This window comes from Haliotis asinina, chromosome 7, assembly GCF_037392515.1.
Source record: "Haliotis asinina isolate JCU_RB_2024 chromosome 7, JCU_Hal_asi_v2, whole genome shotgun sequence".
In the NCBI taxonomy this organism is placed as follows: Eukaryota; Metazoa; Mollusca; class Gastropoda; order Lepetellida; family Haliotidae; genus Haliotis; species Haliotis asinina.
Genome location: NC_090286.1, coordinates 7,088,999 through 7,115,920, shown reverse-complemented (window position 1 = coordinate 7,115,920; position 26,922 = coordinate 7,088,999). Strand labels below are relative to the sequence as shown.

General features: G+C 41.5%; 2 protein-coding genes across 2 annotated transcripts; one reads left to right on the top strand and one right to left on the bottom strand.

The window, feature by feature from the left end:
* Positions 1 to 8,578: 8,578 nt before the first annotated feature.
* On the top strand, positions 8,579 to 18,852 carry LOC137291486 (PHD finger protein 24-like). Its single transcript, XM_067822845.1, has 7 exons — positions 8,579 to 8,881; positions 11,582 to 11,764; positions 12,283 to 12,361; positions 14,378 to 14,577; positions 15,110 to 15,264; positions 16,929 to 17,018; positions 18,350 to 18,852. The coding sequence occupies exons 1-7, from the start codon at positions 8,579 to 8,581 to the stop codon at positions 18,429 to 18,431; spliced, it is 1,092 nt and encodes a 363-aa protein (XP_067678946.1). The 3' UTR covers positions 18,432 to 18,852.
* A 5,266-nt stretch (positions 18,853 to 24,118) lies between these two features.
* LOC137290584 (uncharacterized) lies at positions 24,119 to 25,873 on the bottom strand. Its single transcript, XM_067821626.1, has one exon. The coding sequence runs from the start codon at positions 25,871 to 25,873 to the stop codon at positions 24,119 to 24,121; it is 1,755 nt and encodes a 584-aa protein (XP_067677727.1).
* Positions 25,874 to 26,922: the final 1,049 nt, after the last annotated feature.

Below are 26,922 nucleotides of genomic sequence, written 5' to 3'. Positions count from 1 at the left end.
CTTAGAATAGTGGACATCATACAATTAGTTGCCAGGTGTGCTATCTTGGGAGACCAATGAGAGGTTTATCTAGTTTTCACCAACGAAAGACGTGAAACGATGTGTTACTTTTTCGCAAATGAGACTGTTGTAAGACAAGTCTTTGAATGTCATTTAGAAGTGAAAATACATAAGAATGAAGATTTTTATGGATATCAACTTCTTTATGAGAGAACACAACGTTTCGGAGTTAATGCTTACTCCTTCATCAGGTGATTGAGAAAGGGATACAGAGGTGTATTTATATGTACAGGTAAAACAATAACAAAGTAACAAGTGGAATGAGTTAACGAAAGCTAGTATAAACAAGCACTGATGGGAAGCCGATAGTTAAGATAACAATGATGGAAGCCAATGGTAATGCATTACAGTTGATTGGATATGTTTACATAACATGATTGGGGATAAGGATGGAAGCCAATGGTGATACATTACGCATGATAGGATGATGTACATAACACACGATAGGGGGTGAGCATGTTTACATGAGGGTTGGTGATGTACAAACACAAGTATGTACTCGGGTAGATAGGCTATACATGAATTACATAGATAGAATGTACACAGGTAGATGAGATTAATGTGAATGTCTTTCTGAGGTGGTCACGCCTCATCAAGACCAAAGCCAGCATCGATGTCACCTTCTCCAGTGGCAAGACCATCAAGACCTACCTAAAAGCCAACGGTAAAGGACCCAGCTGTGAACACCCTAACCCGAGAGGATGCATCTACCAGATCCCTTGCAACTGTGGCGACCTATACATTGGAGAAACGCTGAGACCAATCAACACCAGAATGAAGGAACATCAGACCTCAGTCAGGAAACTCGACCAGAAATCGGCCATCTCTGAACACATTCTCAAGAACCCTGAACACTCAATTCGATGGGAGGACACTAGGATACTATCTACCAACAACAACAACTGGCGCCAAAGGAAACTGCAAGAGGCCATCGAGATCCGGAGACAGAAACCAGCCATCAAACGCGACCAAGGAGTGTACCTACCAAGTGCCTGGGACTTATTGATAAATTAATCTCATCTACCTGTGTACATTCTATCTATGTAATTCATGTATAGCCTATCTACCCGAGTACATACTTGTGTTTGTACATCACCAACCCTCATGTAAACATGCTCACCCCCTATCGTGTGTTATGTACATCATCCTATCATGCGTAATGTATCACCATTGGCTTCCATCCTTATCCCCAATCATGTTATGTAAACATATCCAATCAACTGTAATGCATTACCATTGGCTTCCATCATTGTTATCTTAACTATCGGCTTCCCATCAGTGCTTGTTTATACTAGCTTTCGTTAACTCATTCCACTTGTTACTTTGTTATTGTTTTACCTGTACATATAAATACACCTCTGTATCCCTTTCTCAATCACCTGATGAAGGAGTAAGCATTAACTCCGAAACGTTGTGTTCTCTCATAAAGAAGTTGATATCCATAAAAATCTTCATTCTTATGTTGTAAGACACGCGACACAGAGCAGGATTATTTACCAGCTGCAGATGAATGGAATACGATTTCTTTTACGTGGATATTGATGGATACATTCCTGAACAAGGTAGTAGCCTGACACTGTTGCTATAAAATTAGTCTGTTTTACGTTCATTATTTGCATTTTGTTTTAATTTATTTGTTGTAGCATTCAGCAGAATCTGTATGACAGAAAACACACACTAGATCGCGTATGTGTGTGAAATAGGATCCACATTGGCAATCTATACAATGTATAAATGTTGCTGTTATGTTAGAAATTGACTATGAGTATAAGCAAATCGTGTGTTCTTTTATTAATTTTCAGAATCATACAAATATGACAATAAACTAATTAGGGTTATGAGACAAAATATAGAGACGTACATTGGCTTCGTTATTTTTCCGTCCTAATAGTTTTTTACCATTTCTACCACTGGCAGATGATTAACCTTCAAAGTGTTTCATTTGTTTTCATAATACATTTGTAATGAAGTACAATTGACTTCACCTCAGTTGATCTGTCTATAATTAAACTATCAATTGCGCTTACGGACTGCGCAGCAGAGGTCACGAACCAGTCACGAATTCTGGGATATCATCCGGGTACTCACGGGAGAAAAACAATAACAAAAGTTTACACCAGTCCACGGAAAATGCTCCGCATCAGTGCCCCTTTAATAGTTACATGGCGGGCTTACAACTTAATTTTATAGCCAGCCCTGTGGCCCAATGCAATTTCCATGGGTATATATTTGACTATGTCATTGATATAGTTTACAGTTGTGGTAGCTACACGTCTGTGTGTATAGTTCATGATCAACCAAACCGTAACTTCCACAGTTCAGCCTACCCATTTATCTAACACTAACGTGATTGATCTAGAGAATGCTTTCAGTGACAAAGTTGTTTTTGTTACATTTGCTGTTGGACATGTTTACTTTTCACAAGGACAGTTACAAATCCCCCGCATATGCTTATTGCGGAAAAAACATGTAGAGACCATTCTTGCCAAAGATACTGACACTTCTGACTTTGCCTCTTTTTCTGATTCAGATGGCAGTGACACTAAATGAATCAACAATGACCACAAAGTTATGCTTTGCAAATTTTGCTTTTGCATATGTTTAATTTTACCTCACTACAAGTAATTCATTTCTTACATAATTTTAACACCTTATCTCTGTTTCCTGTTTTGATTCTTTGCTGGTTACATGTTAACAGGGCCAGCACTATTTTGTAGTTATCAGCCCAGTGGGCTTCCTGTTTTTTTAGGAGTTTCAAACACTGTTAAGACACAATATAATCCAAAGTCTTTTAAGAATTTAGACAAAATGTGGGCTTCAGACACTTTGACGATCCCGCAGCCAGATCTTTTTATGATGGTCTGTGCATCACTGCGCATGCGTATGGGACAACTACAGAACCCTGTACCGAATGCTTTATGTACAATGCAGTACTTCTGGAACATAGGTATGAGACAATCTTGCGCTAAACCTTTCGGTCAAGTTACCATGATTTTGTCCGTCCGAGTCATGTATCAATAAGCAGTGCGGTTGTAAGTTTATCATGCAGACCCACGAAAGCCAACACAAGGTTAAAAATTGTGCAGATTTCCACAGCTTAACTTCAGAAGAAAGTCTATGGGCTCCTTTTGGGTGCAAAGTGGGATGAGGGGCTCGTAAATGAGAGAACTTGTATGTTTTACGCAGTGTGCGAAATAGCCACGGATCAGCGAGCCAGTGAAAATCCAGTCGGGCATTAAATCTCTACAGTCAATATACCACTCTCTCCGATTTCTTAAGTAATGTTATAGTGTCTACTTCAGGACAGTCACGTCCAAATATGTCTACAGACCAAAAACTATGTAGCCAGGCTATATGATGTTTAGGTATTATTATTCAATCTGCAATCTTGATCTTTATCACTACCGCAGAGTACATTGTTTTGTCAGCTACCTTCTTTGTCACTTCCATTAATTACTGTGTATGACGTTATGGCCTTTATTGGTCTTCCCCCTTGGCTGTGTCTGTCATCACATCAACTGTAGAAGGAAGTGCTACTGTTTCTCTATCTGTCCATTGTTGAATCTTTGCCTGTCTATTGTTGTTAAAAACTATATATATGTATGCTCACATCTGTACTGTACGTGAGATGTGAGTGTGGAGACAGACATTCCGACTGTCTTTGTTGGGACGACCTCGAGCAGGATTATGCCGCTCGCAGGAAAGGCCCTGGGGTTGAGCTAGAAGTCCGCTCACCTCATTCATGTATACTTGTTTGTCATGTCTTGTGAAACCAACTAAAGAAGTTTGAACTAAACTATGCCTTCGTCTTCATCAACGTATTCTTTTGTCTTCGTCAACGTAATGTTCATCAAAATCATGAGCTAATTCTCCAGTCATCCTATCCATGAGCCGATCCCCAGTCGACGCACCAACCATATATGAACGCGTTTACAGTAAATACACACTTATAAATCATGATATAACTTCACTTATAAGACCATGACGTGATAAAAGTGTTCATATCAGTAGCTTAGTGAACTCCGTGTCTACATTAATATTTCAAACAAGGGAATTGTTGTGTGGGCTAGCAGAGACTATTATGGTCTCCGGGGCTAGTAACTCTCAGGCATAAATAGACCGACAGACTTGCAAAATTTGGAATTTATTTCGCACACCGTTTGTAGGTAAGTTTTGTGTTTAGAAGTGTACGTAATTTCAGAACCGAATTACTTGGTGAAAAAATATTAGTCGGTGTACAATCACGATCATTCGTGGATAATCGCGTTTGATGTTATTCATGTTGATCCTGTGATCATATTCTGTAGATGTTTACAGATAATGGTATAGGTGAGTGAGTATATATTTACGAAATATAGAAATATCACGATAAGGAGCATTAAAAATGGCTTCACGAACTGTTCACATGGGAATCGAGCCCGGATTTTCGTCATGACGAGCGAACACTTTATCCACTGGGTACACCACTGGTCACAGTAATTATATCGAGTAGGTGGTGAACAATATTTACGCTTCGTTTCGGTCTTCAAGAAGAAAGATATCAGAATAACGAAAAACAAACAAGCAAATACATAAACAGATAACAAGAGAAGTGGCTAGTGTCCAAAGAGGCCCAATGAGGCTATACATTTGGCAGTGAACAGCATCAGCTTAAGAGGACCCCTGTAGCCATGACCGTTGACATTGGCACCATGCCAGTGCCAGTCCTAACACGTCAGTTCTGTAAACAAGGCTTATAAGGGTCACCCGACAAAGGAACTCGTCAATCGAATTCCCAATGTGATTAATCATTCATAAAACGAAGTTGTACTTAAAGCAGGGCCGTATGCCTTCCGTGACTAGCGACCAGCTCGAGACCATTATCTATGCATGCATTCTGATTGCCTCGCTCTGGGTACCGCCAGTCCAGCGGTGTGCAAATTAGCCATGTTCGAAGTGTTTTGCAAGAATTCTTAATGCCTTTCGCTGCTATAAAAATCATAAATAAAAAATAGTTAATTAAAGACCGGTTCAAGCAAATTTCAGAGACGTTAATGAATGTGCCCTGGTTCCAAATATCTCCTCACCCCTCACCTTGGGTGAAACGCCCATCAATCAGTAATGGAAGGGACTCTGTGAAATAGTGTTCTCGCGCTCCGTAGACATCGAATCCCGCGAAGAGGCGAGCCCTACAACCAGCAGCTACCCTGTGTGGAGTAGAAATAACAACGCCTCTATGATAAGCATTCGTGAATGGTTAATTGGGAACTGACAGTCAGTAGGGTATGGTTGGAGCAGCTGATGTTACCGGTGAGGTGAGTGAATTATAGCTGAAACTGGCATATACCTATCCCACATTATATTGCAGCACATGTCAAGTTAATATTTTCATATTATAATCCTATTAATCCTAGAATGAGACACCTGTAAGCATATCTACAATTTTAGAAGTGTATTTTTCTGATGAAAAGTTTTTGACTTTCTTCATTCAGAATCAGGGCTGGGACGGGTCCAAATGTTACCCACCCCTATTACCCTGCCCTACCCTACCCGAATACCCGTTATGCTCATTCCTGACGTCAATTTTTTAAGGGGTGGTAATATACTTATATATTCTTCTGAGCATGAAACGAACCCAGCACTCTTTGATTGTCATTTGTGTATCAATGTTTTAAAGACAGACAACTATCGGTGTTGTGATATGAATGAAATATTAATTACCGTATCTATTTAAAGTTTTTCAGTTCTGTTCACAAACGGCCTTTCCCTAAAATCTTTCCAAGAAGGACAATCTTCATATGGCTCTAATAACCTGAACCCTTCGGGTTTTTTACGATCAGGTGATGAAACATTAAGTTGAAATGTCCTATTCTGCCGCACTACGATCTTTGCCTTTCTTGGCTCTAATGAGTTAAAGGCTCTATGGAACAAAGACAGGGTAGGTCTCATCACTCAGAGCACAGTTGAGGACAACCGGCCTTGTTCATGGCGTCCCAACCATTGCCGCGTTCCTGTCTTCAAGCCACATGCTTCTCACTAGGAGCGTGTTAGTCTGTTGTCAACGGTCAGTAAATATCGAGTCTGCACCAGACCATCCAGTGATCAGCATCATGAGCATCAATCTACGCAATTGTGATACGATGACATGTGTCAACCAAGCCAGCGACTCTGACCACCTGATCCCGTTAGTCGCCTCTTACTTATGAGTTGCTATCAAGGATCTTGACAGGTCTCCTCTATCGGAGACACACGTTCATGTGGTGAATATGCGTACTCCTGTATTGAAGTCTTATGTTCTTGTGCTGGATAGACATGTACCTGTTTGCAGCTACAATTTTCTGTCTTGTATGGACATTCCTGTTTGGAAGCTACACGTTCCTGTCGTGGGTACGCATGTTCAGGTTTTGAAGCTATATGTTCCAATCGTGAGTAGGCATGTTCCTGTTTTGAAGCTATATGTTCCTGTGGTGTATGGAAGCTAGGTGTTCTTGACTTGAAGCCGTATGCTCCTGACTTTGGCTCACAGTCAAGATTTCCCTCTTAGAGCCCTGTTCTCTTAATCTGAAAGCAAGATCTATCTTTCAAAGCCATATGTTCCTGTTTTGAAGCCATGCATTTCTTGGTGTGAGGCATATGTTAATTTCTGGAAACCATATGCCTGGCTTAGATAATATGTTCTTAGCATGCTAGTCATATGTTCCAGACAAATGTTCCAAGTCTGCATCGCTGCGAATAGCTACAAACTTGCTGGTGCGGCAGGAAACAACTTTCGCTCACTCCTAGTCTAGAGCCATATAAATTTCCGACTTAAAGCAACTTTTATACAAACGTTTCCTTATTTATTTTGCAGCACCATCTTTTTGTTTATCAACTTATTTACAGTCATTATTTAGAGTCTAAGTTGCAAGACAATATCTCTATCACATTTCAGTAGGACCTTATGCTGACAGTGCCATCAGATCATCAATCGCATTTTTCACTTTCGGCCTTTGTTGCTACAACGATCCTAACAGGTGTTCGTCGCGTGTTAATTCCCAGAATCGTTCACCTTGCGCAGTATCAACACCGAAGTACCTATCAAATATTGAAATGCAATTTTGCTTGTCTATCGTCAAGCCGTGTTTGTACTGGTTCGTGTGATCACTGAATTGTAAATAACTTCATATACATTACAGATGGTTCGTAAAGGCCAGAGTGATTGTAGAACTGAACGTAGGAACTGGTCAATGAATTATTGCAAGCCAGGGATAGTATATTGCGAACTGTGTACGCATAAATGAATAGTTTGGGATCAAAAGAACAATGTCGCACAACTGGAAGGTCATACAGCATTGCTGACACGTGTCCTAATTGTCTTTGGTACCATAATTTGTTTCAGAGTTTGATGGGTGCCAGAAAGCTATGTTATTCCAGAATCGTCCGTTTCTATGTTCGCCATGCCTACAATAGTAAACAGTAAGGGTCTGTCATCCACATGACTTCGGGGTTCTCTCCCACATCAAACAGACATGTCCTTATGTAACGATGGAACACTGTCGTTCTGTGAGCAGACACGACGCAACCCCATGTCTGTGTTCGAGAGGATGTCAAACCTAATTACTTCATTCGACCTAACCTTCCTCCCAATTCAGAATGAGCGAGTGGTTTCTATGTTGCACCCAGTCTGTGCGACGGCTGCTCAGTGAGTGCAATGTGCAATAAAACTTGGCCAATGTATTTGACGGGTCACCCTTGCTCCTGTTAACATGTTCCTGAACAACAACGTTGTCCTCATCACGTACCGAGCCCAGTCACAGGTTGCCTCTGGCGATCATTCTAGAACCTCGTGTAGGGACTCCATTCGGTGTATAGGTGTTTCAGCACTTGGATCGTTTTAAAAATCACATATTTTGATACCCATATTTACATTATATTGCTGATATTATTGTTTACTGACAGCCGCGCATGACATTGGTCTGTCCTTATTTGTCAGGACAGATTCAGTAGACGTGTAAGACTAAACAACGTGATCTTACTTAGCTTGGCGCCGTCGACCTATAGGATTATGATGTAAACGCTCTCTTAATAAACCCCGAGACATTGTGTCCCGTACGAAAGTCAGTAATAAGCTGTTTTGTACGCATTAATCCCTTTAGGCAACTGTTTAATGGGATAATCCAATAAGTGATATGTGTTACATAGATTATTATTGCCCTTGTCACGTGTGATGTGAGTAGTTTGAGGTAATGTCATATGAGTATTTGCAGGTGAGGAGCTGAGAGGTTTTCTATTGCTAGAGATGGATTGACGGCGCGTCAACGAGAAACTCCACTGAAGGTCTAAGAAACTGGTCTCACTGTTTGTCTGGAGTTGAAATACTGATTAAAAGGTCTTACATTGTCTTGTCACATCTGGAAAAGTTGAACGGAGAGGACATTGAACATATTAACCTTAAACATCCAGGTTAGAAATCCTGGATGAACGTCATCAACAGGTACATAACTTGAGGATCTGAACGCCCAGGGGAGAATCTCCACGTTAAGGAAGAAAGTTTGTCAGAATGGGCAGCGGGGCATCGACTGAGGGCAAGGGCCCGGAAGCCAGGAAAAGACGCTACAAGAATGCTGTGCTTGTGATCGGATCCTTCTCTAAGCACACGAACCAGGCGAGGAAGCAACAGAAGCGACTTGAGCTCATTATGCACATCGAGAGGATAAAGATGGAGAACAATGCAGACTACGAGGAGGCTGTCAGGGGCAACGCAGACCCTCATAGGTTCCGGCAGAGATCCGCGACTTCTCGGAAAGACACTGACATCCCAGATAGCTTTGTACCGGATACAGACAAGCCCACGTGGGAAGCGGTAAGTAATGAGTGAGTGAGTTTAGTTTTACGACGCACTCAGCAATATTCCAGCTATAGGGCGGGTCTGTAAATAATCAAATCTGGACCAGACAATCCAGTGATCAAGAGCTTGAGCATCGATTTGCGCAAATGGGAACCAATGATATTTGTCATCCGAGCCTGACCACCCGATCCCGTTACATGTAGTTGACTCTTACCACAAGCATAGTGGCCTTTTGGGTTTGCTGAAGATCTGTTCTATACCGGATCTTTACGGTTTGCAAGCGGGGAATAGATTTGCTGGTATGTATGACAAAATGTCTGATTTTGACAAATTGTGTCCTCCTTACGACTGAAAGGGCCGTTTTGGTAATTTAGTGGTTGAAAAGTTGGGTTATCACTCCGGGCTGATAAATGACACACGAACGAAACCTGACACTGAAATCCAGTGATAATAACACAACAAGAACACTGTATCAGAGACAATAGGTAGGTGGTTAGGTACAGTTGTCTAGTACAGTGGTTTAGTACAGTTGTCTAGTGCAGTGGTTTAGTACAGTTGTCTAGTACAGTGGTTTAGTAAAGTAAGTCAAGTACGGTAATGAATACAGTAGTTCAGTACAGCGGTCCGGTACAGTAAACAGTAAAGAATCACCATACCGATTTGGCCAAAAAAGAATGACTATTTCGAGAGTCCGAAATGTAGGCAAATGGCATTGTACAAAAACCGTCACGTCTCGATTCAAGTTTGATCCATTAAATGTACGTCGTTACCACTTACACATTTTTAACAGCAATAAATGTTGTCTTTGTCCCTTGGAGCTCCACTGATGTGCATTAACCCCATCTTAAAGCTGTCATCGTTGCTACTCGTATTATAATATCCATCATTTATAGGTTACGTTCATAGCTTCTCTATTGACTGAGCTCGGAGAGGCCAGCTTGTATTAAACGGGCGATTGAAAGCTCATAGTATGTCATCCAGGTGGTCATTGATTCTATATATGGCAATCATATCTAAATTTGTGGTATCAATATTTCTCTTTGTTGATCTTATCGATTCGTTGTGGAGGCTTAGACTACCATCTTTCATCTGTCTCCAATAACTGATGCTATTGATACAGAGTTTAGCTACAACAATGCTGCCGTACAACAAGAAACAGTTGGGATAAGTGTTGTCACATAGAAATTTCATACCTAAAGCACTGACATCAACAGCTGATACCTGAAGCACTGACATGAACAGCTGACACCTAAAGCACTGACATGAACAGTTTATACGTATTAATGCAATGATATGTTTGGTTGATACGTAAAGCACCGGTATGAATATTTGGTACGTAAAGCTCTATAGCATGAATGGCTGGTCTGTAAAGCACTCATAGCCGCTCGACTTTGATATGTATATGAATCTATGACTGAATGATCTAAATATCTAAGAAAGGTGTGACAGTAAATCGAAACAACATGGCTCGCCTCAGCTCGTTTTCGGTCAGACGTACTGGATCTTCTTCGATCGTTGAAAAAACTGTGATACGCAAGGTACTTGACAGAGGTCAACGGAGTATAAATTGTGCAGTTTTTTCAACGATCAAAGCGACAGAAGCGTTTGTCAGACCGAAAACGAGCCGTTACGAGCCAGGCCGCCACTTTGTTTCGATTTCACACCTTTCTATATCGTATATGTTTAGGTCATACTACCATATATATCAGAGTCGAGCGCCTATGAAAGCACTATAACACGAAACGTCATGCGTAAAGCATTACGACATGAAGAGCTGGTACGTATTAATGCACTGATATGCTTGGCTGATATGTAAAGCACTACATGAACTGCTGATCTGTAAAGCACAATAACATGAATAGCCGATCTGTAAATCACCGATATGAATAGCTGACTTGTGAAGCAGTGGCAAGAATAATGCAGTCATTTTTTTCGGTTAATATGTAAAGCACTGATATGAACAGCTGATCTGTAAACTGCTGATATGAATAGCTGATATATGGTGCACCTTACTCATGAAGTTATCCGCCTCAGAAAAGGTCTTCAATCAGCCTCCTTTGAAGTAAGGAGCAGCTGAAGGGCGGTCAAGCAGGCTGACCTACTGGACACGCGCCCAATCATTCACATGGACATTACAAACCGCTCCGATAAATTCGATACGGCTAAACGGTAGCCTGTAGCCCTACGACTGACATGTACGTGGACTGTACCTGATCTGTGATGTCTTTCATCACGGACCACAGTCGTCACGAACAGTACGGCGGAGATCAACCGAAATGAAACCGGAGAGAGACCGTAAAAGACTTTGCAACGAGTGGACAGAAACGTATTTGAGATCCTGCTGGTTCTACTACCATTTTATTTTGATCCCCTCTAAATTATTTTTCATTCCGTTTTACGATATACTTTCGACCTCTTTCATAACAATTTCAGTTCGAGACACTCATCAGTTCAGTTGGGGTAGTAGTTAATGAATTTACCCGGGTTCGATTACCCATATGGGTACAATGTGTGAAGCCCACTGGTGTCCGCCGCCGTGATATTGCTGGAATATTGCTAAAAGCGACGTAAAACTAAATTCATTATTATTCATCAGCGCGATTCAAACATCATGTCATGATTCACCATACTCGAACTATCGTCGATTCGTGTACATTTATTATCTATACAGTAACTCTTTCAACACGATTTAAACATGAATTATTGATTTTTCAGTACTATTCTGACCCCAAGTGTTGGCTGTGCCGGAAAGTGGCCGATGATGACGCCCATCCATGTCGGGTGTGTACTCGGATTTTTCACCAGGAGTGTCTAGAGCAGTGTGGAGAGTGCCGCAAGGTGGATGCCCTGCTCACAAAGAAGTCAAGAACCAACATCGGCTGGAGTTGCTACATCTGCGTGAGTCTCTGACACAAGCTGCGTGGGTTGGGAGAGTGGGCCATGCTCTCGCCATCACGATAAAACCCAGTTCGAATCCCCATATGGTTACACGTTTTAGAATCATCAGTTGCTTGGGAATAAAAGATACCTCGAGAAATTATGCACAAATTCTGAATGGATACCCATGTATCTTAATGCAAAGAAATATGTTTTTAAACCGGTGACAATTTATAAAGATATGGCTATATTTCGTCATTATCTGTGTCGATACAATTTGGAACTGTTACTTGTCATCTTGAGATTCCATTCGCAATACATTGACAGCTCCTTCAATCGATACGCGCCTATTCGAGAACGCGATAGTAATTTTTACAAGCGATTATTTAATGAAAGGGACATAATTGAAACAGTCTCATATCCTCTGGTCTTGCAAAGGAAGGGTGTTGCGCTTAAGTAAGAGAGAGTGCCAATGCTTGTTTAAAGTAAGGTTTGGGGTAGGGACGCCGGTGTTTCAGTATTGATCGTGTTTGTTTCAGAGTAACCTGAGCGTGTTGCTGAATGATGCGGAACTCGAGGAATTGATTGAATCCTTTGAGAACTACGACAAAGACAAAGGTACGTAGAAACTTTTCTGTTCCGTGGTTTTGTTTTGTGCAGAAAAACACGTATCGGGGTTTTCCGAAAGCAAAGCCAGGGTTTTGTTTTGTGCAGAAAAACACGTATCGGGGTTTTCCGAAAGCAAAGCCAGGGTTTTGTTTTGTGCAGAAAAACACGTATCGGGGTTTTCCGAAAGCAAACCCAGGGCGTCTGCACGGAAAACAGGGCTTTGGACAAATGAAATTTGACACCAGATAGAAGTCTGGCCTTATATTCAGAAACATGGGCTTTTATTCGGAAAGTGGAAATGATATGGACTAAAAATCATATGGCAATAATTTAAGGACATTCTTAATATAATACATGTAGTTACTCTCACGAATATTGCAATGTCTATGCAATGAAACGGAACGCATACAAACTCTACTATAACTCTTGAAAACTTTGAAATGTTTAAAAATTAGTCTCGAGAACTATGGGGTTCAGTCGAGTCAATCCATCGCACAAACGATCATGACAGTCGACACCGCTAAACAACCTAAACAGATATGTTCGTCATGCCAAATATAGGAAGATATAACATGGACAATTTGTATTGTAGAAAGGGGAAGCTACTCTCATTTGACACACTTTGGAATTAAATAGAACCCCATGGGCTTCTATTTGGAACTTTTTTCCGAATAGTAGTCCACGGACTTCTAAATGAGATGGCTTTCGGAAAACCCCGGCACCCTTCATTGACGTCCGTAGTATAAGGCTCCGTTACACAGAACCATCAAAGTCCCAAAAGGACGTATACGATATTCAGCAACGAACACGAAAGACTATGTACCGCATAAAGTCCTCTGCATAGGCGTATGGTTATTGAAACGTTGCAGCATGTTGATAATAACAGAACAGAACTATTTTTCATTAAAATACGTATACGTATAAATTGATGGATACTTAGAGAACGTGTAATGTATTCCATTTAAATATGTTTTTTTATCAACATTGTATATAAATAAACATACATCCTCGATGATATTAACAATTTTACTGTGTAATGTAGATACGAAATTAATAACTGATGGACATTTAATAAAATATTTTGAGATGTACTTGTTTCTGATGTGAGAATATACATCACAGATATAACACATACTATTCGACTTCAGCAACGAAGGTACCATTTAATTTACAACGGACAATGTCTTTGTTTGTATGCAATATTAATGCATCTGCCACTTTCAACTGCTGGTTTATAATTACAAAATTTCGGCTTATATAAGTATAAGTTTTAAATATTGAGGGATATCATCCTTTACCACGCAGATCTTTACACTTACGATTTTATAACTTGAAATCAACAGCTTGGAACATTGGATGTAAGCGGTAGCTTTGAAGCAGGTTACATTGAATGTAAGCAATTGTAATATGGTGATTTTTAATTAACACAAATCAGTCACTAAACGACACGCCTGGGAAGAAATAAACAAACCACAGTTATCTCCCCTAGACTGGTACCACAGGCGGCCGAAGCGTTAATATTGGTTTCTGGAATGTGACAGGTGACCAGATCTGTGGTTGAACATAGCAAGATTTCTATTGGCAGTCCATCACCAGTACGTCGTGTCATAAACTATCGCTCTTTCCATGTAGTAAGTTTATCACGAAACCATGTCAATAGAAATACTTTAAAAGGGGAACATAAGCACTCACGTTTTGCTCAAGCTGGAAAATGTCAACATTCATTCGAGACTCCCGCTTCCATGTGTGCATGCTCAAAATCGAGCTCGCAGATTGTTTTGTTTGATCCAGTTTCAGCGCTTTAAAGTTACCGTTTTACTGTTTCAGTAGTGAGGTATTATGTTAATTTGGCTATTTCCACAATTAATGTAGTCTGTTCAGAGTTGTCCACGTTAATCGTGGACACAGCAAATCTGTGTGTTTCTTCACGTTGGGAACGTTGTCTATGGTAGGCCGGGGCTTGGTCTGAAAAAACAAAAGGAATAAAAGGCGATGATCTGATAACCCATTTCAATTCTCCCCCAGATGGCTACGTGTCATGGGATGAGTTCAGCGAGGCTAAAGGTCACCTTCTGGAGCGGCGTGAGGAACGTCAGGTGACGGAGTTCGACACCCGATTGATGAAGGTGGATTTCCAGGTGGCCGATGTTGACAGTGACGGCAGGCTGGACTGGTGGGAGTTTGTCAACCACGAGGCCAAGAAACTGCTGGCCAAGCGGGACAGGGTACGTTGTGACGTGTCTCGCTAACGCGTATGACTTAATACACTCCTATGACGGGACCTGTGAAGATCAGGGTTAGAATTGGTCTTCAGCAACCCATGCTTGTCGTAAGAGGCAACTAGCGGGATCGGATGCTCAGTCTCGCTGACTTGGTTGACACATCGTGTCCCAACTGTGTAGATCGATGCTCATGCTGTTGATCATTGGATTGTCAGATCCAGACTCGATTATTTACAGGCCGCCGTCAAATAGTTGCAATATTGCTGAGTGCGGCGTAAAACAACAGTGTTTAGTATTCCTTGGTAGCATACGAGACCATCGCAACTAAGATTAAAAGACATTGGTGCTTTATTAATATTCATGTCTATTTTGAAACCTTTCGGGGAAGGATCAGAGTTTCTCTGCTTGAAGAACACCATCCAGCCATTAACAACCAATGCTGATAACAAAGTACTTTTCTACATAACTTAGATTTGGTGGTCATCAGACCAATAAATTATTGCCGAGTATTTCATGGAAACAAACTGGTTTACAGAGGGAGCTGGTGGACTTGCTGACCGAGAAGGAGCTGTTAGTGGCTAAGGCGCTTTTCCGGACGCTGGACAAGAACGGGGATGGAACCGTGACGGAGTTGGAAGCCCGAGAAGCCTTCAGACATTGGTATAGGCACTTCGAGGATGAGGAGATGGAGTAAGTACTTACAGATGTACAGCAGTGAGTGAGTGGGTGAGTGAGTGAGTGAGTGAGTGAGTGAGTGAGTGACTACGACTATATAGGACAACATACATGGTCTCACGTGAGGAATCGAACTTAATATTGCGATTGTCTGATCAGACTCGCGCAATTGCAAACCATCGCCATATAGATGAAATAGCACTGTGATCAAGCACTGTGAACAACAAACAAACACAAATGAGCATTGACGTCCTTGATAAACAGCAAGACGAAAGCTTAACGTGAAACATGCAGCAGGAAATCGACAAGTTATGGATCATCATATCCTATGCTGCCTATATGTGTGGTTCAACAACTAAACAGGCACCCACTGCGGATCAGAAAATCGATAAACGAAACCCCGGGTTCAGTGTCTACGTGCCTGTACAGAACGATGTTAGCGCTAAGGTAACCGTAACTCCCATACACTAACACACACTAACACACACTAAGGTAGTCTTAGCGCTAAAGTTGTTTTTTTTTACAGTGGCACCCTGGATAATAATCTGGGGCTTCGTTTATCTTACCCACAGTATGTTTGAAATTTGCTGAACAAGAAACAAACAAAAATGATTATGGATGCTGTTGAATGTAGTACGGAGGCATGATTTGTCCTGTCTCGACTTTCATTAAAACGCCATAAAACCAGACCCGCCCTATCACTCAGTGTTGCCGTGTTTCGGCACACATCAGCGTACTATTAACGTACTATTAACTTCTATTAGCATAGTATCAACATACATATTTGATGACGCTTGCAATGTCTTTGCGAAATCCTGGGCCCCGTCCCTCAAAACACGGGCCCCGGCCCACAAAATACTATAAGATAAATCTATCTTATAGTGTCGGAGTTACGATCATCTTAGCGTTACGACTGACGTAAATCTGTGTTACAGAATGGCAGTTACGATCATCTCATCGTTACAACCGTCGTAAATCTATGTTGTAGAATGGGAGTTACGATCTTCTCAGCGTTACGAATGACGTAAATCAATGGGAGTTACGATCACCTCAGCGTTACGACATTGGTAAATCTATGGTATAGCATGGGAGTTACGACCATCTCAGCGTTACAACTGTCGTAAATCTATGTTGTGATATGGGAGTTACGATCTTCTCAGCGTTAGGAATGACGTATATCAATGTCATGGTGTGGGAGTTACGATCATCGCAGCTCTGCGATCGCTTTCCCAACGGGGACCTGTTTGTAAGTGTATACTTTCATTTCACCGTCGGTGTAGTAAACCGTAAATGGAATTATCGAGAATTCAATGCATTGTTGGAATTTGTGAATGAGTGTGATAAAGCCAATGTTAGCCTCCAAGAATCTTAGTTAAATGCATTTTGAAAGAAGCAACAATTCCTTTTAACATCAAAGGAGCCAGACGGATCGAAGATCGAACCTGGGAATATTCTAGAGTTTCTACAACTGTGGCTTTAGCATTGCAGGAAGCTCCAGGTGGAAGGGAAAGTAAAGCGATTCAAGGACAGTGAGACCTTGTACCCTTGTCAGTGGGGTTCACAAACATGGTAAACGTTTAAAAACTTCAAATTGGCCATACCTGCCGCATCCCTCTGATAGGCGCGACAGAATACTGTTCAAAGTCGTGTTAAACCCACCTCTCCTTCTGTTGTTTCAGGCGGCGTCTAGGACGGGAGAGTTCGAACCTGGAGTTACACGTTAACCTCAACACCAAGATGATCATGCACGCGGACAGCTGCGACCGAGAGTGAGTCGCGTTACTATGGTAACGTTACCCTGGCAACCATAGTGACGGCTAATCCTCAAAGCTCAGACAATACGTTTTATGGTGTATCGGTAGAATAACACGGACAGGGAACGACTGAGGTTTGACGATTACAAAGCCTGGTTGTTGCTAGTTGTAAGGGTAACGTTACCCTCGTGAGTCACGGTCTCTCCGTCCGAACTGGTTCAGGACATCACAACTTGCATTTTTTTAACCACTAATTTGTTAAATAACAGCGTGCGTTGCTCTTGACTTATTTTGGCGCTAGGTATTGACGACTGTTGTGCTTGTTGTGTGAGCAAGGCGTTTTGTGGATTGGTTGGACAAATTTCAAATGCCGTGTCAACAGTGTGATTTAACGTTCATGATTGACGCAGTTACATAGCGTCCTATTTGCAGGTGTGTGTGTGTGTGTGCGTGCGTGCGTGCGTGCGTGCGTGCGTGCGTGCGTGTGTGTGTGAAAAATCGCTTTCATAAGCTTGCCCACTGAGGTACCCCAAATCAATTCAAGCCTGTAAGTCCGTGTTTGTCCCATTAACAGATAGGGTAACATGCAATCTGTGATCCAAGTATCGACCTCCCGCTCTCTGACGCCTTATGACAGCCGAGTCGGTCAGTGTATGTGTGAACTCTCCGTCGACATGTTGATTGTAGAATCAGTCTAAGGAAACTTATGCTCAGCATCATACGTTACACAGCTATACTGAGACTAGCACATTCTAGTAAGATGTCGCGTCAGCAAACCGTTTCAATTGATCAGTCAGAATACAACTTACCAAAAATTGACATTTTACCTCGAAAACGTTTGTACTCGCACGATTCAGAACGTTTTTATTTCTGTGCAATCCCTTCGGAGTGGTGCTTATGGAACACGCAACAACAACGAATAAACAATCGCTGAAAATAACATTTGTGTCAATTTTCAAGGATGTCAATTTGCTAATGGTAACCATGTCATAAGATCATATATCTTTGTTTTATGCGAATTATCGTCTGTTGAGAGATCAGTGTCATTGACCGGGAAATTTTGTAAGTCCCGCCGAACCCTAAACAGTAGCTATTGTCCGATTGGTTAAATCCGTTCGGCCTTTTCGCATTTGATTGGACGGTCATAGGTCACTCAAAGGTTACCTGACGCGACCTTCTACTTGAGTTTGTTAGGTCTCAGTGTAGCAGTGAAACAAACAACACTGAGCATGAGTGTACTTAAACTGTTATACAACAATAGACGAATGAAACAAGTAGCGCGGTAGCGAGGCATTTCTCATAATGCCTTTAAATGTTTCCATAGTAACAGGCTTTTAACCTTGCAGGGTTCTAACATGGGCATCATTTCTGATGGAACAAGGCCTCTATCTGCTGTGCAACAGACCAAATATCACGTTCAGCAAGTGACATTGTCACGCATGCACATCCGAACATGTACGTGACTGTCCTCTACACGAAGACGTGACACCAACCATCACAGAAGCGACAAACCACCATTATATGTGTCGCTGTCATATCTCACGTGATTGTCCACTCTCCTCGGAAAATACCATATCCGGCGTAAAGCAATATTCACTCACTCATTGCAAACAATGACTTAACTGCCCAACCTCACAGATGTGACAATGACCCTGGCAGACCAGCCCCTGACCGCCACCCCTATCACGTGCTGTCCACCAAACATTGCTGCCTCATTACACATAGACATTCCGGAAGTACAGAAGCGGCATCAGTTCTTTTCACATGTAAGGGGCGGTCGGGGTAGCCTTGTCGTTAAGGCGTTCACCCTCACGTCGAAGACCAGGGTTCTATTCCCCCACTTGTGTACAATGCGTGAAGCCCAACGAAGCTATAAAGACGGACAGGTGTCACGGTGTGTATAACAAAATGCTCGTTACCATCGTTACCATGGAAAAATGGAAAATGTATGCGAGCAGCACATTGAAGTTAACATTCTAAAAATGATGGACTAACATTTCAACCACGTCAGTCCGGTGGCATTCTCTTTTTTCATATCGAGTCATGAATACCTGTTTCTATTTACTATAGTCATGTTGACGACAATCTGTGTATCATATGGTCGTCGTGAAGGCTGGTAATCATAATCGTCATAAGACAAGATGTGTTCCATATTGCCATCGTGAAGGTCGTTAATAATTGTCGTCATGTTGACGAAAACCTGCATTTCATATTGGCCAATGCCGCTTGACCTTTCGCAGAGTTTGTGACCAGTGTGTTCCGTCTACAATCATCACTTCAGTTCACGCGCCAGAATTTTATACTTTACACAAAATTTATATTTGTTAATTCTGTTGTAAAGTTTCCAGAGTTTAAAACTATTTTTCTGGAATATGTATATTACCTTACTCGTTTCATTTTTATAATAAATTTCAATTTATAATCGGTTTCGTCCTTTATTTTTAGAAAACGGCACAAAGCAGCAATATTTTCCTTCAATACAACCAACTGATAATATCGATGTGCAGCTTGTACCATATTATTCTGTACCTCAGTCATACAATACTTATTACCGTAAATACTGTACTACAACGTCTTTGGACATTCGAATGTTGCATGTGATATTTCACAGTACATGTGTATTTGATGTTTTCAAGTACAACTGTTTATTAATGACTTGAAATACTGGAAAGGTGTTATCTAGAAATCAGATCGGAGGTTGTGTTTTTCAGTGTATTGAAATACGGGCACCTTTGACGTAATAAGAGAGCCCTTCTCGCATGCCTGAACATACTGCTGGCGTCTTTTGTGTTAAGAAACTCTCATGATATGGATGTCAGATTCTGTTGGAATTTCAGAATGCATAGAGGTCTGTCATTCAGGAACTGTTATTTCTGGGTCGCAGCTAAGAGCCTTATATTTGCAGCAGGTGCGGTCGAGTGAGGCTTTCACTTTCCTATTTCCTCGAACTGATGCATGCAACATTAGTGAAGGATAATATTCTGGTCACATAATCCGAGGTGACAGAACACTCTGCACCTTTGAAGGAGAACTCGACAAGAAATCAAACAAACCATCCAGCTACTTACATGCGTGGGCAGTACTTACAAGACTGACTTACGACATAAAAGATTGAATTCTAACCCGGATCTCCCATGAGGCTTACCAAAGAAACTTTCCCATTTTTCAGAAAACGCAGAAAAGCCCACATTAGTCGTGGAAATAGTATCATAAACACAATGCCTTGCTTTGTGTGGTGTTATTTGGCATTTATCACCCTCGTATACTTGTGTCTGCACTTGTATAGTTTACTTTCCATTCGTATGAAATGATTGACAGTAATTACTTTGATATATTCTCCTCTACACGTAGCGACTAAAGGTTGCTCGGACATTTGACAGAAGCGTGGATCGTAATGCTCATGCGCAGTAGAGGTCAAAGTTCACTGATGTAAAATTGTTGGAGTTTCCTAGTCTCTCGTTGCCGTTTTCGCTGTTTCGGCAGCGAGATTACATGTTTAGACAGTCTAAGTAATCTTAGCCCCAGTGTTAATCGTTACACTCCTACACTGGGTCTAACTAAAAGCTAGTAGAAGATCGCGTCAGGTAACTATGGCCGTCCAATGAAATGCGAGACGGCTAAACGGATTTAACCAATCAGACAACGGCTACTGTATAGGGTTTGGTGGGACTTACGAAATTCACCGTTCCCTGACAATGATCTCTCAACAAACGAAAATCCGCATATAACACTGATATTTGACCCGCAGTATATACGCGTTTTGGTTTCTGTTGACATGGTTAGCATTAGCTAATATTTTCAAAAATCGCCATTTTCAGCGACTGTTTGTTCTCTGTTGTGGCGTGCTCAAGCTGCATCGCCCGAAAGCGATCGTAGGGAAAATAGCTTTCGGAATCGTTCGGGTAACAATTCCAGAGGTATGTGCGGATATCTACTTTCGCGATTTGGTAAGCTGTGCTCTGATTGGTCAATCTCAAAGGTTACCTGGCGCGACCTCCTACTAGGGTTTGTTAGACCCAGCGTACGAGTGTAACGAACAACACTGGGGCTAAGTTTAGACTGTAGGTCTATGTTGCTACTACCACAATTAATGTAGACTTTCCTGCGCTTCCTGCTCATTGGGAAGGCTTTCTCTGGTAGGCCTGCCCATGTGGCTGTTACATAGAGCATCATTTGTTCCCAGTAGCCAGGGAGCGTTCCCGTGTTGCGTCTCTTAGGTGTGCAGTGATTCTGTGATCCCAGGATCGTGGGTTTCAAGTTTTAATCCCGGATTTGTGTTTAGGGACCGGTCATAACCTATGGCATAGAAGGTGGAGGTATGGACCAGTATGTAAAATGTGAGTGACGACCCCCACACCTCTGAAATTTATGTACAAAGTAACAGACCAGCCTGCATGCCGTGTGAGAAATCAATGACCCTCACCCCCAACTCCCGATATTTTTTGTATTAAATATACAAAACTGATCACCCCAACCCCACCAACATTCACACACACACCCACACACCCAACCCAACCCCCTTTCTACATGTGTACAATGTTAACGAACCTCCCCAGAACGAAATGGGGGACCCTCCTTAAAACCATCAAAAGCCCCTAGCCATAAATTATGAATGGTCCCTTAACAACATTTCTTCAGATTTTGTGTCATAACGCAAATCACAAATTTTACAACGATTTCATAAAAAGATTTATAGTCATTAAAATGATAAATATTAAAACTGCATGTATTATAGTAGATTTAACAAAACGCTTTACAGATAGTGTCAAAGGTACAATAAACTATATCTGTAAACATATAGGTAATTCAGAAAGAGATGAGTACGTATTTAAGAAAACATACAAGCATATGGACAACTTCACGGTTCAGTGCACTCACAACATTTCGATGTGACTTCATACACCCGAACGAAACTGGAATGATACAGCCTTGTTTAGTAGCTGTTTACGCCACACTCAACAACATTCAAACAATATCGCGTCGGTCTGTAGATAATCGAGTCTAGACCAGACAATTCAGTGATCAACGTTATGAACATCAATCTACGCCATTGGGAACAGATGGCATGAGACAGCCAGGTCATCGAGCCTGACCACCCGATCCCGTTAGTCACCTAGTACGGCAAGCATGGATTACTGAAGATCTGTTCTATATCCGGATCTGAGTGTATATTGTGGGTAGTGATGAGCGGATTAACCCCAGCAATAACAGTCTGAAAACAAATGGACTCATAACTGATGGAGGGAAAGTGCAAGGTGTGTTCGTTGATATTCAAATAGTACGTTACATGCAAACGTTGCAAATGAAATCTTCTTGAAAGTTTTTTTTCATAGCAACGTCTAGAATGCCTATCTATCTTTGGGTACATACATGTTCCAGTGAGTGAGTGAGTGAGTGAGTTTAGTTTTACGACGCAACCAGCAATATTCCAGCGATATGGCGGCGGTCTGTAAATAATCGAGTCTGGACCAGACAATCCAGTGACCAACAACATGAGCATCGATCTGCGCACTTGGGAACCAATGACAAGTGTCAACCAAGGCAGCGAGGCTGACCACCCGATCCCGTTAGTCGCCTCTTACGACAAGCATAGTCACCTTTTATGGCAAGCGTGGGTTGCTGAAGGCCTATTCTACCCCGGGACCTTCATGGGTCACATACATGTTCCAATGCAAAAAGAACCAAACTGTTATGTACAATTTATGGTTATTTCAAAGTGAAAGCAAAGTCTCCGCGTTTTTTGTTTTAGTCATTGTAGGTTATGTCGAAGTTCAGATAACACGACATATTTGAGTAGGATCCTTCAACTTCGTTACAGCCGTGGTTGAGTAGCTAATGATTTGTTGTTGGGCCATGTGAATATGAGAGAACTGGAATACTTCAGCCCACTGACAATCAGAAGTAAACATACCATTTACATTAATCCTCGTTATGTGCAAACAAATGCTGCCACGCTAAAAACATAGAATTTTTCCCTAATTTCAATTATTTCCTCCTAATTTAAAAAAAAATAAAAACCAAAACAAAACAAAAAAACTTCTAAATTTTGAAAGTTACTTTCTTATTAGATTCAATTATTTCATTTTTCTTCAAATTATTATTTGTTTCTCGTTATACATGTGTCAGTTACATTCGAATATGTTTACGTTACGTTAATTGTTAAAAGTTTAGTTCAGTAATCCATTTCCTCACATCTTTTCTCTACTGGCTATTATTTTCTCTGAATTCGGAAATCGAAAACAATTGAAATAGAAATAATTGTAAAACAGATAAAAAAAGTAAAAGTATACATAGCAAAAATGAAATAATTTCGATACTATGAATAAAATATTACAGCAACCAAAGTGAAATTATCTGTACATAACTCGGGCAGATTTTGCGACAACTTGACAATTGTGGCCGTTACTTAGTAAGCAATGCAGTGAAATAGTAAATATTTGTGACTACCGCTTTGGTAAATAACTAAATACAGACTACATTTGCAGACACGCCATATTAAGGAAGGGTTCCCTGACCCCAGTGAGCGAAATATCCACTTGTCCGCTAGCCCGTGGCTTGTAAAAAAACCCACATTCTAGTGAATTTTCACTAGTGAATTTTCATGGGGTCATTTTGTAAATATATCGCTCTCTCCGACTTGTTAAGTTCATGCACTTTTAAATCAAGCAAGATTATGGTCTGATAAATATGTTAATCATATTAGCAGCTTAATGATGAAACCAGTGTCTACATTCAAATTCCGGCTACTGGATTATGTTGTGAGCTATTAATTTGCAGGCATAGATAGCCCGACTGGTTTGCAATCTTTGGAAACCTTTTTCACACACTGCTCTGACCTATGCGATCTGTGAGATACTCGCAATGGGATTGGTGATCGGAAGGGGATCGTCTTGCATGCCAAGGTTTGGGTCATTTGGTAACCAGTGCGAATAACGACGTTCCGTCTTTCATTATCGACTTGGAAGTTTTGACGGTTTGGGGCAAAACGTAATTTTGCTAAATAAATCACTTAAGTTTCTTTATCCCCCGAACTGGCGGAATCTGACAACAGGAACATATATATTCCAAATTCCACACATCAGAATAACGACACATCCGCTGAATGGGAAGGTTGGTCAGAATTTTATCCATACAACGATTGACTGATCTTCCTTCATTGCCTCCTCGCTGATGACTCTCCCATGAGGAGAGTAGTTAGGCAGATAGTTTCTGTCTTTCAGAAATCTATAAATATAGTCATAACCTTTTGGGTCGTCCATATAATACCAATGCATTAATACGTAACGCACGTGAACAGCTTTGAAGAACCTCTGCGCCCCACGGAACATCCGGACCTCGTCTCCTTGGATATCGACCTTGACAACTGCTCTCTTGAAGGTCATGGCCTGAATGAGGTCGTCCATTTGGACGGTCCGCACGACATCCTCAACAGAAACGATATCATTGTTCAGCATCGATTCTGTAACCTCGACAGTTTTAGTATCACCAAGGTTACCCATCTTGTTGTAGATGAGCTGTACGAGTTTGTACCGATCGGACAGACAGTTTGTGACGAGTGTGACGTATTTCTGAAACCTATTCATCTTGACTGATTTGTGGAAAGGGTGAACATTGTGGGGGTTTGGTTCAACTGCTAACACGGGCCTGGCAATAGCGGCCGCAGCTATGCTATACAGTCCCAGGTTGGCTCCTAAATCTACTGCTTGCAACGTTATATCCGAGTATAAAATCTCTAGGAAGAACCCAAGCATTTTACCTTCATAGAGTCCGGTTTCGGCAAGAGAGCTGGACACAGGTTTATCCAATTCAGGATCGTTGATGCAAATCATCGGTTGCTGTTTCATCGGTACTCTAAGGAACACGCATCGGTAGTCCCATCCATATCGTTTGTCAAGGTTATACTTGTCGAGACTATGCGGTGAGGTTCTTATTGTCTTCATCATGTCTTTAATACGAGGATTGTGGAGTGTAGGGGTCGTAAAATCTTTCCAGCCTGGGGGTAGGGTGGGAAGGGTCTGGCCCTCTGCTGCAAGATCTGCAGCAAGCTCCTTCTGCTCAATGACCTGGATGGCTCGCTGAAGGAACAGCAGTGTCACCTCCAACGATTTTCTGTCGCCAATGTCGTTCCTGATGTCAGACAAGACCATGTTTAGGCGAGCATGGAGCTGTTTTTTAGTTAATTCTGGATTCGGATCTGGAGGCAGTGAGACATTCTTAGGCATGTGGGAAATTGTCGTGGAAGGAAGGGTAGACTGGGGTTTCTCGTGGGTTACCCCCGTTGCTTTGCTCTTAGCCTTCATTTGAAGTTTAAGTTTCAACAAATCTTGTCTAATTTCTTCCATATACTGTTCTCGTGTTTTATTCCGATCCACGTTAGAGGCACTTATATTGTGAGGCTCCTTATGACCACCTTGATTGTTTGGAGATTCCGTTAGAGCAGGGCTGTTTATCTGCAAGGAATCATTTTCATTCAAATCATTCGACCCCTTGTGATCAGGAGAAGCGATTTGGGGTTCGTGAAAGTCACCAGGTTCATCGACATCCTTCTGTGTCCCATCATGTTCAATCTTCTGTATCCCGTCCTTCTGTTGCACGTCCTTCTGTTGTCCATCCATCTGTTGCCCATCCTTTTCGATGCTCTCTCCCGCTTGTTCTCCAACCCCTCCTATTCCAACTTTCTGACCCGTCTGGTCTGTGTGGTCTACTCCCGATGAACCCTTTATTCCAACCGAATACGCCACTAGACATACCAGGGCAACACAGAGTACGGTCAGTATCACCACCAACCTTTTCAAGCGACGCATATCGGGGTTATCCTTCACCCTAGCTTCTTCTAACCGTTTATAAGAAACATCTTTATACTTCTCCATACTGCAGCGGCCGTTCCATCTGGTAATGTAACAGGAAAAATCTCCTTAAATATCCAGAAAAAACTCTTTGGTTTATGAGACTCGTGTTCCGCAGCGAATGAATGCTGAAATACCACGAGTCTTCCTCGAGACTGTTCAATGCCTCGTGTTAATAAAAGTAACTGGAATTGCCACAGATGGTGTGAATGAATAGAGTCAAGACCGCACCACTGACATTAATACCTTCTTACTTTAAAATCAATGGGATGGAGACATTCTTCATTGCTCAATTCAAACGATCGTTGTTCGTATTAGATGTTGGAATATAGAGCTCAGTGTACGATATATTCAGTATATTGTTACAGTTATACATTTCACTTTTTCGTTGTGGGTGGGGATAGTTGAGAGAGGGTGTGTGTATCCTAGGAGGGGTGGGGTGTTTTGCCTAGTACTGAGCAGCATTCTGGCAAACACAGGACGTTGGACTGGTTTTACGCACGCGATACCGTTTTCGGCAATAGCACAGTTCATTTTCACACGTTTCCACGTGAACATCAAAGGTCCTTGAATAATGTTTCGGGACAAAAGGGGATGCGTTTCCCTCCAGCCACTCCGGATTTGTCGATGTAACGAATTAACTGCTATATTGCTCTACATGTTGGCCGGGTAAAGGGTCAAGGGTTGGAATAGCAGGGTCTTTAATAATTTTGTCTCTTCGAAAATTAAAAAAAAACATCCTTTCATTGAATATTCGAGTTACGATGGTAATTATACTAATATTTGTATAACGCCCATGTCCTGCTCAGCTGTTCCAAGACGCTTTGTTTTTCCATCGATGATTGGATGTTAATCTCAAACGGCACATCGTATTGTCAATCTCAACTCCCTGGGAAACAAAATGATTTTCATAACTAAATAAATCTGCTGTACAGACGGATAATAAAACCTTGTTAACCCGGATCGTGGTAATACATTGTAGACCTTCCGGATAAAAATAACCTAATTAATGAATTGTGTGTACAGATTAACATTTAACTCGTCATAGGTGTGTTAGTACACCCGACAGTATT